The 19,389-nt window shown below is 47.7% G+C and overlaps 1 protein-coding gene across 4 annotated transcripts; it reads right to left on the bottom strand.

The window, feature by feature from the left end:
• Positions 1-1,044: 1,044 nt before the first annotated feature.
• entpd6 (ectonucleoside triphosphate diphosphohydrolase 6) lies at positions 1,045-12,457 on the bottom strand. 4 transcript variants are annotated; one of them, XM_085427381.1, is made up of 14 exons: positions 12,304-12,457; positions 11,451-11,720; positions 10,075-10,151; positions 9,624-9,767; positions 8,964-9,039; positions 6,525-6,560; positions 5,860-5,972; positions 4,638-4,717; positions 4,278-4,342; positions 3,613-3,714; positions 3,379-3,519; positions 2,704-2,760; positions 2,398-2,510; positions 1,045-2,317 (listed from the first exon to the last, which is right to left on the bottom strand). In XM_085427381.1, exons 2-14 carry the CDS (start codon positions 11,707-11,709, stop codon positions 2,234-2,236), a joined length of 1,347 nt encoding a protein of 448 aa, XP_085283507.1. In that variant the 5' UTR covers positions 11,710-11,720; positions 12,304-12,457; the 3' UTR covers positions 1,045-2,233. The 4 variants fall into 4 exon arrangements, with proteins under 4 accessions (XP_085283507.1, XP_085283506.1, XP_085283508.1 ...); XM_085427380.1 differs by having other exon boundaries at positions 11,451-11,739; positions 12,304-12,444; XM_085427382.1 differs by having other exon boundaries at positions 3,613-3,711; positions 11,451-11,739; positions 12,304-12,444.
• Positions 12,458-19,389: the final 6,932 nt, after the last annotated feature.

Below are 19,389 nucleotides of genomic sequence, written 5' to 3'. Positions count from 1 at the left end.
GAGTTTGTATCGTCTCAGGAGGTCTGAGTGAAGGTGGAGGGTCAGACCTCACAGCTGAGAGCTGGCCGCTGGTTCCATCATTCAAAGATTTGATTTAAAGTTCTGTTGTTGCCGTCATTCTATCATTTCCTGCTTCGCTGTTCAACGCTGCATCCTCGTCATCACGCCGACAGTTTTCAGGTCAAACTCAGCCGTGTGGTCTTGTGTTCCTTGTCTTATCGGTCACTTGATTCTTTCCCCTTCATGGGGTGGCTGTAGCTCAGGTGGCAGAGCAGGTCAGCCACTAATCAGAAGGTCGGTGGTTCGATCCCAGGCTGGATCCTCCTGGCTGCATGCCAAATATCCTTGGGCAAGATACTAACCCCGTGTTTGCCTACTGGTGGTGGTCAGAGGGCCCGGTGGCGCCAGTGTCCGGCAGCCTCCCCTCTGTCAGTGCGCCCCAGGGCAGCTGTGGCTACAATGTAGCTTACCATCGCCAGTGTGTGAATGTGTGTGTGGATGGGTGAATGACTGAATGTAGTGTGAAGCGCTTTGGGGTCCTTAGGGACTAGTACAAATGCAGGCCATTTACCATTCATCCAGGAGGCTCTAACAGCTGGTGGAGAGCCACCATCATCACACCAGTCATTAAGGTCACATGGGTCAAGGTGTGAGTGAGAGCAGGTGGTGTTCGGCGTGCGAGGCGTCCTTTACTCCTCATCGGCGTGCTTTCTCCTGAAACACCTGGAGCTTCAGGATGACGGTGAAACGTCAGCTGGTGCAGACTCGCTGGTTTCTCTGTGACGAGCAAACTTCAGGGCCGCTCCACGCTGATGCAGCTTCCTGTTTTCAAAGGTAAGGAACCAATCGGGTGCTTTCATTCACACTGAAAGCGTTAAAGCCGCCCGCCACATCCTACAAAAAGAGAAGAGCAGACCTGCACGCACTCACCTGAAGCACACCTGTGTTTGTGGGCTTCCTGCTGCAGGACGCTGAGGACAAACACCTCCATCATCTTCTGTTAAACTTTATTTTTCCTGAATGTGTTTAAGTGAAACCTTCAGGTTTTTATGAATTAAAGCTGTTTCCAGTTTTTATTCCAATGAATTATTGATCACAATACAGAGTTTATGATTCAGAATATAAAAATACATCCTTAAAAACCTGCAAACATCATCGTTCATATGAAGCACAGGATCAGCTGAAGGAAAACATTTCACATTCTTCAATTTAATATTGGGACTGATGCAGAGCCGCTCTGTGTGAAATAAGCCGGTGTAGCTCTGGCCTGCTGAGAGCCCAGCTGCTGCTTCGGTGGTTTGAAGATGATCATCACTGAGACGAACGTTACAGAGAGGAGGAGCTTCTCCACGTAACAGAAGGACACTCAGGTCTATTTGAGGCTCTCACAGAGCAGCTTGCCATGATTCACAGTTCATAATAACCCTTCTTTGTCTCATCCTGATCTTATGTGAAAGTTTCACACGCTGAAGCTTCCACTCAGGAACAGCTGACATCAGAGGAGGCGACGCCAAAGTCACGTGACTCAGACTCTTACGGTCTCAGCACCTGAGAGCCAAACAGACGGGTTTCTACAGGAACCGTTTAAACATCTGCTCATCATGAAACTACAGGGATACAAACAGGAAGTCCTTCAGAATAAAAACAATCAGTCGCCAACGAGCTGCTCACACTGAGCCCGGCTTAGTTTGATCAGGTGAGAAGACACGCTGATGGTCATTCAGGCGACGCTCAGAAACAACGACCCAAATTCCCAAAACACCGACGCAGAACTCGCAAGAAACCGACACATCTACGGAAAAACCCACAACACTACCAACAACATCCCAGAAACCTAAAAGAGAAGAGCACTAACGTGTTAAATGGTTAACTTTGTGCCGTGACCAAACAAGTTTCCCACGTGTGGGACTAACAAAGGTTTATCTAATGGAAAAGAGCCACAGAACAAACAAACACATAAACAGGGTTTTATTTTTTCCCGTCACTGGCTCACAAACCCTTGGCTCCACCGCATCCTTTTGGTCTTAAAAATGTGAAATATTCGATTAATGAACCACGCTGGGACCGTAGCGAGTTCAGCCCGGCCTCCTGACCGCCGGTCTGAATGAGCCGCTTTCACACACGTCACGTTTTTATCCCACCGCTCAGATTTCTGCTTTGGCACAAACATCATCAGTCAGCTGTGTTCAGAGTAAGCAGGACCCCGAGCTTTTCAAAATAAAAGCTCAGAGCTTCAGTGTGCCTTCAGGGACTCGATGTAGTGGAAAGTGGCGCCCAGAGCCCAGCTGGTCTCCACCTGGTTGATGGTCCTCGCAAGCTGGGACACAGACAACGTCAGAGAGGTGAGACGGATCGATGGTTTTAAAGGAATCGATAGAAGCGAGACAGGAAGCTCACCCTGAACTGCTTGTGTGGAGGGAAGCCGAGCTCCTGCAGCAGGGCTGAGATGTAGACCAGGTCCAGACAGAGGAAGGGGCTCCGCTGAGGACCGACGGACACGTCGCTGCACCCTGCGGGGAGAAAAACACCCACAGCGGTCACCGATTTAAAAAAAATCTGCTGATATCAACATTTAATTGGACCTCTGTGGGGTTAGCATAAACTAATCAATCATGTGGACTAGAGTCGGGTCAGAAACACGTTCTGGCTTCATTGATGATGACGGCAGCTCTGAGTGACGTCCAGCAGAGGGCGCCGTCTCACCTTTCTTCGCTGCGTCGGTGTAGTCGGACACTCTGATGCTTCCTCCCTTCTTCTCGTCTGGACACAGAGCACAGAGAGGAGGGTTAAACAGAAACCTGCAGCAGCTCCTTAACACGAACGTTCCCGGTTTTCCAGCTTTTCTGGGATCAGCTGTGTTCAGGAACTGTGGGCTCCCACAGTCAAACGTCATGTTAAAGGTGACAAACGGCAGCTTGCGGGACGGGGGCGGCTGTGAGCCAATTGGCTCTGGTAAACACAAAACAGGAAGTCTGGGACGAGGCTCTGATGAAAGTTGCGCCTACGAGCGATTAAACCCGAGTCAGTGAGCGAACGCCGCCTGAACGTGAAGCTCCAACTCTGACCCTTCCTCACACCTGGTCTGCAGGTAACGCCGGGCCACATTCAGGACGCTCTGATAAATGGGACGCCCCCCGGGGACAACAGGTGTGCCGGGTAACTTCCCCTGTAACGGCGCGGCTTCACAAACGATTCGTCTTCTAAAATCCGCCAAAAAAGAAGTTTGAGTCGCGAACGCAGCAGCGCCGAGCGTTTCTGCGGCTTCAACGGACGCCACGCCCTCGTCGAGGTTTATTTGGCTTCCTGTTTACGCCATGATGGATCAGCCTGACATGCTGCCCCCTGCAGGCGAGCAGCAGAGCGGCAGTATTTCCTCACCGATGGCGCCGATGTCGACGGCGCGGTCGTAGTAGAAGGAGAAGGCGTAGAAGTCCATGTCGGTCACGCCGGACGCCTTCGCCACCTTCGGGTACAAAACCTTCTCCACTCTGTTCAGGCACGCCTCGTAAAACGGCTCCCCTGAAACACACGTGCACACAAAAGGTTCCTAACCCCAGCTGCATCATGAGTAACCATGGCAACCACACCACCAATCAGAGATGATCTGCTCACCTGTGCTCTGGCCTTTCACAGTGTAGACCACGTCAGCGTGCTCCCAGCTGCCCGAGTACTCTGGAGCAAGGCAGGGGCTGACCAGCTCCGGGCTGCCCCCTACTGCACACAGACACACACAGACACACACAGACACACACACAGACACACACACAGACACACGTTTGTCTGTTTATCTCATCTCAAACCCGCGAACAGTAAAACAACGACACACGGCCCTGCAGTTCCTCCGACCGCCAGCAGAGGCAGCGGTGAGGTTATTGCAGTGACGATGGCTCATGTTTGCAGCAGTTTGCTTGCACACACTTCCTGCTTTAGCCAAATGCTGTCAGTCTGCTACAGCAGTTTTCCAAAAAGTCACAAATATATGATGTGTGGTTAAAACGGTCCCAGCAGGACGCCTGAACGCGACACCGCCACGGACACGGCGACGCCTGCGTGCACATAAACAGCCCGACAGCAGAGAGGATCTGAGCTGCAGCTTCTTGCAGCAGTTAAACCGCAGCAACAGCTGGCCAGCAAGGAATTAATCTTGCAGTGTGTTATTAAAAGATTAGATAATGGCTTATTTATCTGCCGGGCGGGGGTGGGTGGGGGCACAACAGGCTGAGATGAAAATCTGAAAACTGAAAAACAAGAAAAAGAAAAACAGGTCAGGTACGTACGGGGCGGGGCACCGACGCCTCCCAAGATGGCGAGGCGAGCCGACATCAGGCCCAGACCCAGATAGCTGCAGAGAGAGCACATCAATAATCCATAATCGATCAGCTGATCATCAGAAAATGAATGTGTCTGCGCTGACACGTTTGGTTCTTCCTGCTTCTTTAGATTTTTAACTTTTTAAGCTCACAATCAGTTCCTGCGTGTTTACGTCGCTACTGAGACTCGAACAGCAAACACGACGATTAAACCAGAAACTCGACGAGTTCAATCACGTCAGCGAGCCTCTGACTGACAGCTGTGTGTGACCCACCAGCTGACTTCACATCAGCCAATCAGCACAGGCACAGTGTGAGTGCGTGTACCTGTGAGTGTAGACCACATGTGGGTGGTTGAACATCTGGAAGGTCCGGATGTAGTCGATAGGTGAGGTCTGGATGGTTTTCTGCACAGAAAGAAAAGATCTTCAGGCTTCTGTGACGCTGGGTCGGCTCTAAAAACAGACGATTCCTTCGAGTGTTGCTTCCACGCTGGGTGGAACAAATCCACAGAAAATCAATCTGCTGCTTATTTTTCCTGAGAGCGTTTTCTGACAGTACTGTGCAAACACACATGTAAATACAGTACACACACATGGAAACACGGAGTGTGTATTTGGTGTGAGCAGCTGTCAGCTCTGTGAGGATCCTCAGGAAGACGTCTCCTCAGCTGAGGGCGGCTCTGCGGAGGCCCGTCCGTGACTGATGGTGTCCTGCTGTGTGGTGTCAGATCCAGGTGTGCTTTCACTGCACTGACAGTGTGTTTGCATCGTTGTCATGCTGGAACAGGAAGCTTCTTCTGTCCACTTTCCTCAGGGTTTTGAGGACACACTGACACCACGCTGAGATGTGCAGAGTTTCAGCTGACAGCTCTTTGGAATCACCGTGTTGGAGACAAAATCCTGTTTTCATGAGAAGCTGTGATATCGTTGGCATTTTTGACAGATTTGGTAAAGAAACTGGAACAGATGATGAGTTTGTGAGACAGGCTGATGCTAACTAACTGCACCTCTGCTCAGGTGTGTGGGATTCACTGTCATTCCTGTGAGAAAGCTCCCGTACAAGGACTGAACAGGAGAGGAAAAGCAGCCAATGTCCACAGAAGAACTTTAAGGAGCTTCAGGAAGCTCGAGAGCTGCTCAGCAGACCTGAGGGGTGGCTCAAGACTTTTGCACAGCTCTCTGTGTTGTACTCTCAAACACCGGGTGGGTTTTTTCTTGGGAGGCCGTCCTCCACCCTCCTGCTGATGCTGTCAGACCTCAGTAAGAAGAAAGCTTCATCTGGAGCTTTTGCTGCCTCAGTTCCTCGTTTGCATCCCCCCCTCCCCCCCTCCTCCTCCTCCTCTCACAGGCTGAAGAAGAACTGGCCAATCCCTCGTGTACGAAGCCTGACCTAAATAGACCCCTCTTCACTCCCTTTCTCCTCCCCTGCCTGATGTGAGGCTGTTTATTTGGGATTAGCGAGGCGTTTCCAGATTAAAGCCTAAGACGGAGCCATCCTGGTAGTTTGACTGAGGGGACAGAGCTCTTCCTCTCTCAGTCTTCCTCACCCTTTCACCTGTGCGAGTCCTCACCTCGTCCTGAGGGCTGAAGGTGATCTGAGTCGACCCACCTCCCAAATCCAGCATCCCCACTGTGGGCGAGTGAGCACTGTGAAGACCACCTGAAAAGAGAGAGAGAGAGGGAGGAGGGGGAGATTAGGAGGAAGAGCGAGCTGCAGTTTAATCCAATAACAGGTAATCACCGTTTCTTGTGCACATTAATCTGGTTTGAAACACACACACGCATCATAAATCACACCAATCCACATCCACTTCCTGCCGCAGTGTTAAAAATGGAGCCAGTGTGCGTGCTACGTGGAGGCCCGCCTCTGTGAGGACCAACATGAGGTTCGGGGCTTTCTGAGAGGACAGAGGTCATCTGTTTGGGAACACGAAGTGGCGGTTTCACCCTGAAGTTCAGTCGTGGGCGTGGACATCCAGCCTCATGGTTAGGGTGGAGTTTCTGACGGCATGATCACATGACCAAGGAAGAGGATCGATGAAGACGCAGCGCGTGCAAACTCCACACCACCATCGTCCACTGAAGACTCAGAACCCAAACACGCCAATGACAGGACGGTTCATACAAAACCTGAAAGCACTCAACATCAGCTGGGAGCACAGGATCACACGCCCCTGCTGCACTAAATAAAAACGATGGTGAGCGCTCTCACCTGTGAGGAAGTTGACGGTGATCCAAGCAGAAATACCTGAAAGGAGAAAACGAAAAGGTTACAGGATCGCTGGATTCAACACCTCTATGCAGACGACACTCAGCTGCTCACGCGCTTCACTGCAAACTCGTGTTTCTGTGCTGCAGCAGCAGCGAGCACGCTAACACGTAACCATCAATATGAACCGTTTCTCTGGGAGACGAGACGCAGCAACGTGGACCCGACTCTGGAAACAGCTGTTGTGCAGGCGACACCAAAACCAAGACTCATCACAAGTTTTAGTCTTTGGCTCAGAAGGAAGTTGGTTTGGAAACACGTTTGGCTTCGTTTGCGTTTGTGTGGGAGCCCCGTCAAATACCTGTCCTCCATTACGCTCGCAGTGTCCAAGTGCTTTTTTTGAAATTCACACTGCGCCCCCCTTGTAATGTCTCTGCGCCCGTCCCCCCCCCAGAGTAACCAGACGTGACCACAACACACGCGTCGTATTCAGGACTAACTCAACAAGTCCTGAACACCTCGCTGGATCCTGATTGGACGTATTGTATGCGTCTCTCCTGGATCCAGCTGTGACCCTGAGCTCCAGATGTTTGGCCCAGCTGTAATGTCTCTGCTGGTGGATATGTATGGGAATGTAAGTTCAGTGTTTTGTCCTGTATGGGCAACAGGCCCGCCTGCACATAATCCAATCCTTTTAAAGTAGTTCATACAAGCAATTATGTTGGTGTGGGATAATGTCCCACTTAATCTAACGGGGGGATTATGTGTCCCGTTTATTTCTGAGGCTGAAATCTTTTCTCTTTCTCCTGAGCGGGATCACTACTCGTCCTTGCTCGTCTTTTAATGATCGCTGAATTTGCCGTTTATCCCGCTCTGCTTTTCCTCTAATGGACAGAGTCCTGTGCGGCGTTCCCGACTAAACTGAAGTCTGTCTGTCTGAACTCCCGCAGCCTGACTGTGGCTCAGATGTTGTGCCGTTCTTGGCCAGCATGCTTATCCCGGCTCAGATTACCCTGGGCCCGTCCGAGTGAAGCGACTTATTGTTAATGGGACCTCTGAGTGGTTCCTGGGAGGCGGCCGGGTGCTAAGTGCCAGTGTTTAGCTGACTTTCTCCGCCTCTTGTTTGTTTTGTTAGGAAATTGCTTCTTAGCGTATCGGGCTAAGAGTTTTATGGTAAAGCCCCTATGATACAGTTTGTACCGAGCCCCGTAATCACCCACTCCTGCATGCCCAAAGGTCAGAGGTCGCTGCTAAAAGGCACTAATGGATGCAGCTGAGTGCAAATACTGCACCGCGGACACTAAAGTCATCTTTGAGTTGACCTGAATAAGCAGATGCACTTTACTTCTGATCAGTGAATGACTTCACTGGTTAACCTTCACTCTGCATCCTGATTGGACGATTTACAGGAATCAAACATGTGAAACATGAACTACACTGTGCGCTCCGCCTCACTCTTAAAAACAGAGGCCTCTGAAAGGACTTCCATTTCCAAACATTATCACCGCCTCTCTCCTCGCTGACCGTGGGTGTGGCTCAGCAGGTAGAGTGGGGTCATCAGCCAATCAGGAGGTCGGGGGTTCAGCTCCTGCACGATACTGAAGGCTGAATTTCGACACAGAAAAAAGCTTCCCGTGTGAACGAGGCTCATGTGGCGGTGAGCGAGAGTCTGACCCTCACGGCCAGCCTCGCCGCCTCTGTGTGTGTGTCACATGGCTGATGTCACCGACGCACCATCGCCTCGTTCTCACATTCAAAGTTGGATACCCACGCCGCCCTGAACTAAAACCTGGTTTATCCCCGCCCCTCCCAGTTTATAGTACTGGATGATTTTCACCCAGTAATTAAACATATTTGCTGCTTCGCTGTGTAGCCTGATCATGTTTTCCTGTAACTGTAGAGAGGAAGTGTCTACAAATCAAACCCCTGAGCTCCGCCTCCCCCGTCGTCTCCTCTTTAATCCTCCATATTGACGCTTTCCGTTGGGGAAATCAGAGCCGGAGCTCGGTTCATCACCGTCACAGATTAAACCCGAGGAGACTTGCAGATTCCCTCTGATCTAATAATGTCATAACGAGATGAAGATCCCGCTCAGAACGAGACCTCGCGAGGGGTCACGACCCTCCAGAAACTCCCCTCAGATCGCTCCAGGTGGATCTATTTCCTGTTTCTGTGCCGTCATGCTCTGCGGCGTTCTCTTCAGCTGCGCATGGTTCCTGCACCACTTCAAAAGAAAAGACCTCATCTCAGCCCGGGAGCCAGAGCCGGCCCACGGGGCCTATCCCACACCGTTAAGATGCTGCATAAGGAACTCAACAGTTCCTGTATGCATTTCACATTAAAAGCCCTCAGCAAATGAGGCTTCTGTTGTGAAATATTTTCAGAACAAAGGTCATCTTTAGAAAGTAGGAGTGTGCGGGCTGATCAATCAGAACATCTTACCTTCATCGGTGCCGTCCATGATGGACACGCTGTCATCTGTGGACAGGAAGGGAGACTCCAGGAACAGCGCCCTCACCTGGACACGAAGCGAACAATCTTTGAGCTTCACAAAGTGAAACAGTTTTATTTCTGCCTCCCATCAATCAGTGATCTCTGTTTAAATATAATCTAATATTTAATGATGCATTTTTGTAAAAATGACCCCCCCCCCCCCCGTAATCTGCAGCATCAGAGCTCGTCTGATAATAAGAGCAAAGCCTCAGATTAAACCACATTCTGGCTCGCTGCTGTAGTCCTGTTATTACTGATTACTTAAAAGATTTAATAGACTTTCTCTGTTCTGGCTCCAACATGACGATGAAGAGGAGGAGGAGGAGGAGCAGCAGCCAGAGGAGTTATCAGTCTGACCTGATCGATACCTGATCACAACATTTTAAACATCTGTGCTGGAGTTATCGTTTTATTTTGAAAAAACCCTAAATGTAGCTGTTCCATTTAGAAATACAGGAAAATAAAAAATGCAATGAGGGAAAAAATTAATTCAAAAATTTAAATGATTTTTATAAAATACGAAGTCTGAACGATACGAAATAAATAAAAGAATTGAAAAACTGAAACGTGAAATAATAAAGATGAGATCAGGTGACGTGTGAGTCTCACTCTGTCCAGCAGCTGGTCGGCTTTCTCTCCAGGAAGTAGACGCAGCCCAGCCGTCGCCTTCAGGACCACGGGGGTGGAGGTCCAGTACGAAGGGGGGACGCTGGACTTGGCGACCTCCAAGAGCTCCACGATCCCTGCAGTGCACTGGACACAGAGGGAGGCTCTGAGCATGCTCAGTCTTTATGTAGGACTGTAGGTTCGAGTCGGAGCAACAAAACTACACTCGCTGCACCAACTCTAGAAATATTCACTCACAAATGTGAGCGTGTCGGGGAACTTGTTTGTTACGATGAGAAAACCAATGCTGAACATCAGCGCTGATAACTGCACAATTCCTAAGCAAACAGTATTTGAATGTCACTCTGGGGCTGTTTGCTGTAGGTTCAGTCAGTCGGCCCACTCGAGCGTGGGACCCGTGCAGCCCTCCCGTGGCCCCTCGTGTGCGCCCTACCTGCTGCGGGTCGTCGGCGTACGCTGACAGTCCTGGTTTGATGGCTCTGAACGTCTCTTGGGCCAGCTTTGGAGCTCCTGCGGGAAAAAAGATAAAACTATGTGACTGTGAGCTTTAAACAGATAAAAGAGGCGATACGTCGGCGCATTTAATTGAATTTCACTGAGTGACCGAGTGACCTGTGCCTACATTTGAGCTGTCATTAAGCTCTTAATGACAATCCCAGCATGTATAACTAACAGGTGCTGCCATTAGTCCAGTTAGCTGCGATGCTAACAAAGGAGCCAAGACAGCACTCAGCCTGTGTGATTTAGCTTAGCGCTTAAATGCGATAACGAAGGCATTTGGCCGAGCGCTGCAGGAAACTTTCTCTAAGCCTAATAAACCAGAAAGCTCTAAAACACACTAATGAGTTTGTGTCCATTTGAACTGGCAGCAGCTCCCTGCAGCAGGACTTAAAGGCTGAAAGCTCCTCTTGTCTGCACGGATTCACGTCTGGTAATTAATGCTCGGAGCCAACATGTGGATTTAAATACACTAAAAGCAGCACTATATGATCTGAGAGGATGTATACATAGAGGTTTAACACCCACACATCCCCTGATACACATTAATATCAGCTGCTACTAAAACAACAACACACGCATACTCTCATTAAATATTCATCATTCAAATTCACACACACACACAAACTCAACTTAAACTTGAAGGTTTTTAAATGGAGTTTGGTTTGGAGTCACAGTGGACGCCATCGAGTTCCTTTAAATTGAAACGAAAATGTAAGAAGATTCAAAGCTTCAACATCAACGTGTCTCATTGCTGCATACACAGTGGTTGCTGTAGAAAATACCAACATCAAATATTCAGATACGTCAGGAGTTTCTCAAAGCCACCATATTAGTCACGCTATTTCTCAGTTTTCTGATCGGGTTAGAGTCTGATGGAGTTCCAGATTAACAGCTATTTGAATTAAAAGTCATGTAAGCTACCTACAAAATGGTTAAAATGCATTTATTGTGTAAAAATTCAAAATAGTAAAGAAATAAATCCACAGTGGTTACAGTAAAAACTGCAGTTTTTAAATGGAGTTTGGTGCAGGATTGCAGTATTTTAAATTTCCAAACAGATCTAAAAAACAGTAGCACCCTGAGTCTGTCTGAGTCCGTGTATTTATCGACAGATTGTTAAATTCACTGATATTTGAATGGACTTTGGTTGGGAATCAGTTTATGTGGCGTAGGGAGTGTAGATATGTGACTACACAGCTGCACTCTGACATTTACAGAGTCTGAAGATACATCAGGCAAACTACATCGTGCTATCATCAGATATATGAATGGGGTCTGGTGTGAGTTACACTGGTTGTTCGGCTGTACCTTTGTCCTCTATCTGGAACTTAAAGACATGGATTCTGGTCCCAGTGCTCCCAGCATCAAACATGATGCCGTACTGGAAGCGCCGTCCAGCATCAGAGGTGGGCCCTTCATCTGCGCTGAGGTCTGAGTCAGGCTGGTGGTGAGGAGGTAGTCTGTAGGCCTCCGGTTTGGAGGTGGAGTAGTGATGCTTAACGAACATCAGGTAGGCAAACAGGCAGCACACGAAGAGGAAAGCTCCGGCCAGCTTTGGTCTCTTCATCGCCTCTCATTCTGTGTGCAGATGCAAGAGCTGGTGACCAAAGACAGCACAAAATATCCACATTTATCAGAATACTTTATTGATCCCTAGGGGGAATTATTTAACAATCACATTTAACAGCAGACCTTTCACAGCGTCTCTACACACATAGAATAAAGTTCAACATCTACCACTTCAAACAAGATCGCTAAAAGCTACACACTCTACTGGAATAAGGAGTCTAGTGTGAAGTCATTTCTAAGCAGTTCATGTTATTCAGCTTACACTTGAATCTCAGGTTAGCTTACTGAAATGAACAGCTGCCAGGAAAACAGGACGCATGTTAAGCTGGCATGCAAACAATGTTAAGCTGGCAGTTTTTTAAATGGAGTTTGGTTTAGAATCACGTTCGCTGTTTTGTTAGGTGAAACACATTTTGTATAAGTCACTTTAAACAGAAAAGGCAGAAAATAAACGTTTCCGTGTTTGTAGCAGCAGTTTCTCAGACACTAACAGCTAGCTGAGCCCGCTAGCATCAGCCGGTTAGCTGCAGGCTAGCATCAGGCTAACAGCGTCCTGGCGCGGGGACAAGCGGACAAACGAGTGTTGACGTACCGAGCAGAAACCGTGAGCGGCGGCTCCCGTTAACCAAACAACCCGGTCACTTTCCTCCTCTTCGTCACTTCACATTCTCTCATTCTGGACTTCCGTCAACGACAAGGCGCCGTGTGATGACGTCATAGTGTGCGGCGTGGACGTGGCAACAATAATAATAATAAAGAAAAGCTAATGATTCTTTTCTATTATATATATATATTATAATTACGTTATTGTTATATATAATAAAAAAGATCAAATTAAAACGATTCATTGAATTTGTGAATGTTGTTAAAATGTTTTTAACTTTGTAAAATTAGCGAACTGCAGCATCACTGGAATCACAAACAGGAGCTCAGGCTCTGATTGGCCACAGCATAGTTTCCATTCAGTGCTCTGCAGCATTTCAGTGCGTTAGTGTCTAATCCTGCTTCACACAACATACAGCCTTAAAAATGAAAAAATACGTATGATGAAGAGGAAAAACCACAAGAGTGTGTAAGGTTGAAGAAATGTGAAAGATGCTCACATTGACCTGGACATGATTCACAAATACCGCAGCAGAACTGGCTTAGAGACAAAGAACAAAGGCACAAAAGGATCAGCTCAACAGAGACAGAAGTGATGAAAACGAGCAGAAAGACAAATAACAAATCTAAGATGCACCAAAGCTGCCAACACACAAGAAAGAGACACAAACATGCAGAGATGCAAAGAGACGCACGTGTTCTTCAAGTGAAAGATTCAGGGTCAGAAGTTGAACTGACTGCAGATCGTTTTCACTCTCACACTTTCAGACCTTCATGAATGAAGTCTGACCCTAACCCTCCTCCTCCTCACTCTGCTCCATATATGTAATTTCATCTGTAAGCCTCTAATAGCTGTTTATCAGTTAATGGTGGCAGAGACGTTAATGGTTCTGTAATCTTCTGTGCCTTTTTATTTCATCAGTCTGATGGTGAACAGAACAAAAGCAGCTCGCTGAGTGGATCATAATCGTCCCGCAGATTTACACACAAATGACATTTAGAGACAATTACGTCAGCGTGAGACAATAATCCAACTAAGTTGTTAATCGACACAGAAACACGGCGAGGAAGACAAGCTCAGCGAGCATGAACATCCTCAGAGTTCCTCCTCTCTGCGGTCGTGTTCAGCCTCACAGTCCAAACACATCATGATGACGCCTGAAAACGACAGTGAGGCAGACACACACTGCTGGAGGTGAACAGTCACAGAAGAAAACATGGTCACACAGTCACTCATATACAGACGTGCTGCTGAGCTCATGCAGACATCCAGGAGCAACCTGGGGCTCCGCCTCCTCACAGCAGCGGTCATATTATGATGACATCACAAAGGTGCAGTTCAGGCTAGCAGACAGCTAGCAGCTACAGCCGTCGCCAACGCCTGTTAGTCAAAGAGGCCACGCCCATAACCATGCAAACTTTAAACAGGTGAGTTATAAAGTCATCGTCCCCGTACGTTTGCTGTGAAGGGCAACATTATTTCTAGACACCAATCAGTTTGTGTATCAGGCTGTAACATGGGGGTCAATGGGACCGACTCACTGCTGCCCCCGCTGGACGTCAGAGGAAATGCAGCGATCATTTTCTACCCCTGAGGGTTCAAGGTTCAAATCGAAGATTCATCATTATGAAGCATGAATGTGTGAGAAATGTCCAGGAATATCAGAATGTCAGCGTGTGTTCGTGCACACGTCTTATGAACCTGACAATAGAGCAGGGCAATATGACCAAAAATATTTATCACGATATACATTTGAAAATTTGCGATAACGATATAACTGACGATATAATCGACACGAGACAAAATACTTTACAACTCCTCAACTTTATTAGTGCAAAACAAACATCAATGTATTTCCACTGAAACAAGCAGCTGTTTTTTATGTGCATTAAAGTTATATAAACATGTAACAGTGCAAATGCAAATTCCTCGCTGACAGTTTAACCAAAAGGCATTTCCAGTGGAAACTGGCCGACACATCCTCAGCATAACCATGTATAATATCCACAACACTTAAAAAGAGCTTATACACACACAGTACGGTAACATTATGTTGAAGCGCAGTGCGTATCACTCCGCGAGACTCCGCCTACGATGCCATAACGCTCCGACAATCCATCAAGCGGTGCGGCTTCGTAGCTTAGCAAAGTCATACTGAAACATCTGACAGATTTTCGTGTACCACATAAAATCGTCTCGAGGTCAGTAAACACAACCAGAGTTCATACATAAGGCACACGGGATTATAAGGGGCTCTGTCGACTGTCAGAAAAATCAAAGGATGATTTTAAGTGCGCCGTATTTTCCAAACAACACGGTAATAACGACGGCCCGCTAGCATGCGCTACCAAAAATAGTGCTTTGTTGTGTATCTGACGGACGAAAGCTAAACCAGTTCCACACCAGTGAAGCTGCAGCATTTTTACAAACCAGTTTAGGTTCATGGTTTCACTCAACGATCCGCTTTCACTCTTCTCATTCTGCGTCACCGCCATGATTTTTCCGCCATGTGCGTATGTAAACAAAGGAACTGCGCATGCACGTTTTACCCATATTCTATCGCCATATTTCATTTTCTTATCGTTGCCCAACATTACACCGGTGTTACTGTGAACGGTGTGATATGGCCCAGCACTACCTGACAGGAGGACAAAGAGCCCACATGGCTGCGGACACCATGTGGGTTTAAGCGGCTGACAGGTAAACTGACATTCGTCTGTGTGACGACTAGGGCTGGCACGATTAGTCGACTAGTCTCGATTACGTCGACTATCAAAAACATCGTCGACTGATTTAATAGTCGACGCGTCGTTTGAAGCTTTGTAAGATCCTGAAAGACGCAGGAATAAGTAGCAGGATTTAAGAGTGTAATAACGGACTGAAACAGAAGATGGCAGCACTGCATGTACAAGGATGCCAGCTGCCGTTAAACCCCGAAGAAGAAGCAGCTGTGTCCCAGAATTCATAGTGCGGCCCAGCTCAGTTTCCAACAATGGCGGCAGCTAGTTAGTTTTAATATTACTCTTATTATTCTTTCTGGGTCACAAAATAAACGTTTAACATATTTTCAGGCGAGAATGTAGCTGTGTAAACTTCAAACATCTGCTCAGTTTATCAGGACACCACATATTTTCAAAAGCGCTCCGACGTTTTCGGAGACGTCTGTTACCCACTAGCTCGATAGCTAGCTGGGGTCAAGGGTCACTAGAGCCGTGAGAACACCGGACTCCCGGCAAATCTTTTTCAAACCCACCGCCGTCTTTCGCTACTCAGGTTAAACATGATATATGAGTCACTTAGATAACTTGAAAATGTTATTGTTTGGCTTTTTTCAGTGTTTTATTTGTTCCTGAGTAAATCGGTTTGGCTGAGATTAAAGTTATAGTTTTTACACAGCTGAATAAACGTCAAGCAGACAGCTGATTATCAGAAGTGTGAGATGCTCGAGAATTTACTCCGGTGTCCTGTTATATTTTAGATAGCAAGGAGTTTATTAAACTTCACCGAAACAATCTGCAAACTTCATTAAAATTTAATAAACTATCATCTTGTCTTTATTTTTAGTTAGCACATACCTTAAACACTTAAAGCTGTAAGCTAATGATAGTTATATAAGAGCAGATGCTGCTGGTGCAATAAGCTGTATGTTTTACGTCCAATGGATGATGATCTGATTAGTCGACTAATTGCAAAAATAATCAGTGACTAGTCGACTATCAAAATAATCGTTTGTGGCAGCCCTAGTGACGACAGAGATCAACGCACAGCTGATGTGATTTACGAGAGGTAATAAACGCACTGCAGAGGGTTAAATGTTTAACCTTTGACCTTTTCTTCTTCTGATGACTTCTGAGTTTTTGTGCTGACATCAGGATGAAAACCCGTTTCCATCGTAAGAACACTGAGCTCCTGAGCCGCCTGTGCTCTGGGTCACGTGATCCCATCAGGAGGATTATTGGGAATCATTTGAAGGATTTCTGCGGATATAATTCAGCATGTTAGGATAATAATTGATAGAAGATTCCACTTTCATCTGGTAAGACGCAGCTTCAGCGTGGATTAGACATCTGGACTGAGCTGCCTTATTTTCTGAGCCTTATTAGGCTGAATCTTATTTATCTCTTATCATGTCTGCAGCTCATCAGCTCCGATTATCATCTGCACTCTGCAGCTGCTGCACGGTCACGACCTGCTGCACGCCGCCGCCGTCGAGGCTCCGCGGAGGGAAACGCTTTCTGCACCCCAAACAGGAGTGACAACAGTTATTTAAGGAGTGCTTCTAACGAGCTGCGAAACAAAGAGATCGATTAAAAATAACGTGACCGCTAAACACATCGATCAAAACACGATGAGTCGTCAGAGCATGACGTCAGAGATTGATCACGACGAGACACACCTGAGCACAGGTGCAGCAACTGCAGCAAAGCAGCATGTAGCACAACCACTGGAACTTCCTGCAGCTGGGGGCGAGCTCGCATGGCGAGCTGCTCGTGTTGGTGGAAGACGGATTACTTTAGAGACAGGAAGAAGAAACATGGAGCGGTCGATGGCGAAGGAGCTGACTTTCAGGTGAAAATGTGATTTTGGATCATCGGGAAGTGGAAACAGGGCAAGCACCGCCGCTCGGGCGCCCCTCGGATTAACAGAAAGAACGTTCTGCTCGCGCTCAGTAAATTGGGGTCATGATGACATTTCATAAAACCATCAGAGCTTCTAAAAACCAATAAAGGAGAGTGAACGGCAGCGTCTCGGCCCGTCCAATCCGCCTGCTGCTGCCTCTATTTTTGGAGGAGAAGAGGAATGATGATTAATGTTATTGGATTATTTACATTGCCCTCAACATGATTGAGCCGCAGAAATGAAATTAAAATGTGTGTTGAATGGGATTTTCCAGGAAAGTCCTGTAAAAACCACAACGGTAATAAGGAATGACTAATTCTCCCAAAGTCGATTAAACACCATCTCATCCCGCAGGAAAACACGGCGCAGCCGCACAACCGGGAAGACGTGGATTAGACGGCCGCAGTCACATTAAGAGGCAGATTAAACTGCTTTTATTATCGATTCTTTTATTATTGTTCAGCCCGCTCTTGTTCTCGGGGCTTAACTCTGCTGCTTAGGCCACAAAACAAGTCATTAGACACAAAACCTGCGTGGCCCAAGGACACGGCGGATTAGGAGGAAACAGGCCCAGGGCCGCCATGTCAGAGGCCCCCGCCGGCCCCCAGAGGGCCGCCAGCAGCAGGAGGAGGAGTTTCTAACACACACAGCACTTTTCATGTTTCGAGACCTTCCCGACTCTCCGTGTGCCCCTTAGAGCCTGTGCATGGATTTTTCTGGGAATTGTCCAGTAAAGTCCAAACGATGTGGCGTTTGTGTCCGAGGTGCCTCAAAGCCCCTCTTAGGTTCTCACAGCCGAGCTCTTCTGTTCGGCTCTTAGACCGACGCATGAGAAGAGCTGCAGGACTTCCTAGGAACTAATGAAGATCCGTTACTGGACTCCAGGTATTCCTTGGTGAATAGTTGTTGCTTTCCAAAGTAACTGCTTCCGTGCTCAAAACACAACGCCTTCAGTGCCAGGCTGGGCGCTCCATCGCACTGACGTGGCCTCACACAAGACCTCTGAGGGACAACAAGCTTCATATACTAACCCTTCCTCCTCTCACCCAGTCACAGCAGACGGGCCTGCTTCTAACTGAGGTTTCTTCCTCTAAAAAGGGAGTTCTTCCTTCCCGCTGTCACCAAGTGCTGGCTTGTTTCTCTGTTTTATTCTAGGCTCTTTACCTGACAGTATAAAGTGACTTGGGTCAAATATCTACAAGTAAAAGTCCAGACAAACACGTGAGAGAGGAAGGGAGGAAGCACAGACGGCACACTGAGGAATAATCATCTGATCGAGGTACAAGCGGAACAATGACAAACAGGAGGAAACAGAATTCAATACAAGGCATTCGAAATAAATGTGTCAGGGTCCTGAGTCTGAGCGACCCAGGGTCCCTGAGCAGTTGTGGACTTATATTATTATTTTATCTTTTCTGGACTGTGCTGCTGTCCCGTTCTCCTTGCTTGTTTGTGTGTGTGAGTGCAGCAGTGACACTCTCAGGCCTGGTGGGTGTGGCCCTGCCGGATGGCTGGTCACGCCTAGGACCTCACACACCTGCTGCTGATCGGGCTCGTCGGGGGGAGCAGGGAATGATGGAGCTTCCTCCGGCGCAGGATCATTGCATGAGACTCCACGAAGAGCGTGGAAAGCCAGAGAGCAGCGAGCACGGGGAGTGCAGACACACGGGAGCCGAGAGCACAGGACACGGACTTATTGGGAAGGAAGACACGACACGGGAGTCAGGGGAACGCACAGGGATTGTTTATGTGCAGATTTACTGCACTGTAAATGAATGCACTGTTAAGCACAGAGAGTCCAGCATTTGGGTCCTCCTTTCCCCTCATCCCCACAGTCTGCCACACAGACCGTGACAAAATGACTATCAAAATAAAACAGGAAGAGCCTAAAAGAACATGATGACACGAGGAGCCCAAACTAACAGAGCATAATAAAAAGAACCAATAAAAATAACTCCAGGATACCAGAAACTGTCACTGGGATTATTATGGAAGCACGTGGACAGCATGAATGAAGAATTTCAGTCAGAAAACTAAAATGTTAACAAACTTATGAAGAGTTACAAAGAATAACTCCAGGTACACCGAAGCTCCGCCCCTGAAACACACACACAGACTGGGCGGAGAAAGCGAAAAGGTGGAGAAGCAGGTAGAAAGGTGGGTCTGCCCGGGTGGTCGAGGAGACACTAGGAGCACTGTTACACTGTAGTGTAGTACTTTTACTGCAGTAAGTAATCCGAGTAGTTCGTCCTGTGGAGCGACAGAGTGAGGATGAGGACGTCCTGCAGCTTCTGCATCATAACGGGCCAATCCCATTTTCATGCAGCAGCACGGCTCCTGTGTGGATGAAGGCTGAGGCAGATGAGTTTGTCCCATTATATAATGTTGGAGCCCAATATAATAATCTTAATGGGATAATTTAATGCAATTTTCTTTGATTTGATGCACTCTGAC

The sequence above is a fragment of the Rhamphochromis longiceps genome, linkage group LG13 (assembly GCF_057381845.1).
Source record: "Rhamphochromis longiceps isolate RC_006_pf linkage group LG13, R_longiceps_female_GT1.1, whole genome shotgun sequence".
Lineage (NCBI taxonomy): Eukaryota > Metazoa > Chordata > Actinopteri > Cichliformes > Cichlidae > Rhamphochromis > Rhamphochromis longiceps.
Note: the sequence above shows the minus strand (reverse complement) of the source record. Positions and strands in the feature narration are given on the sequence as shown.

Bases quoted from the DNA above. Each gene is read 5' to 3' on its own strand.
- entpd6 (XM_085427381.1), bottom strand. From the start codon at position 11,709: ATGAAGAGACCAAAGCTGGCCGGAGCTTTCCTCTTCGTGTGCTGCCTG. The intron at 10,152-11,450 runs GTACAGCCGAAC...TTTTTCCCGCAG, and splicing joins GTTCCAGATAGAGGACAAAG to GAGCTCCAAAGCTGGCCCAA. The intron at 9,768-10,074 runs GTAGGGCGCACA...CTCTGTGTCCAG, and splicing joins ACGCCGACGACCCGCAGCAG to TGCACTGCAGGGATCGTGGA.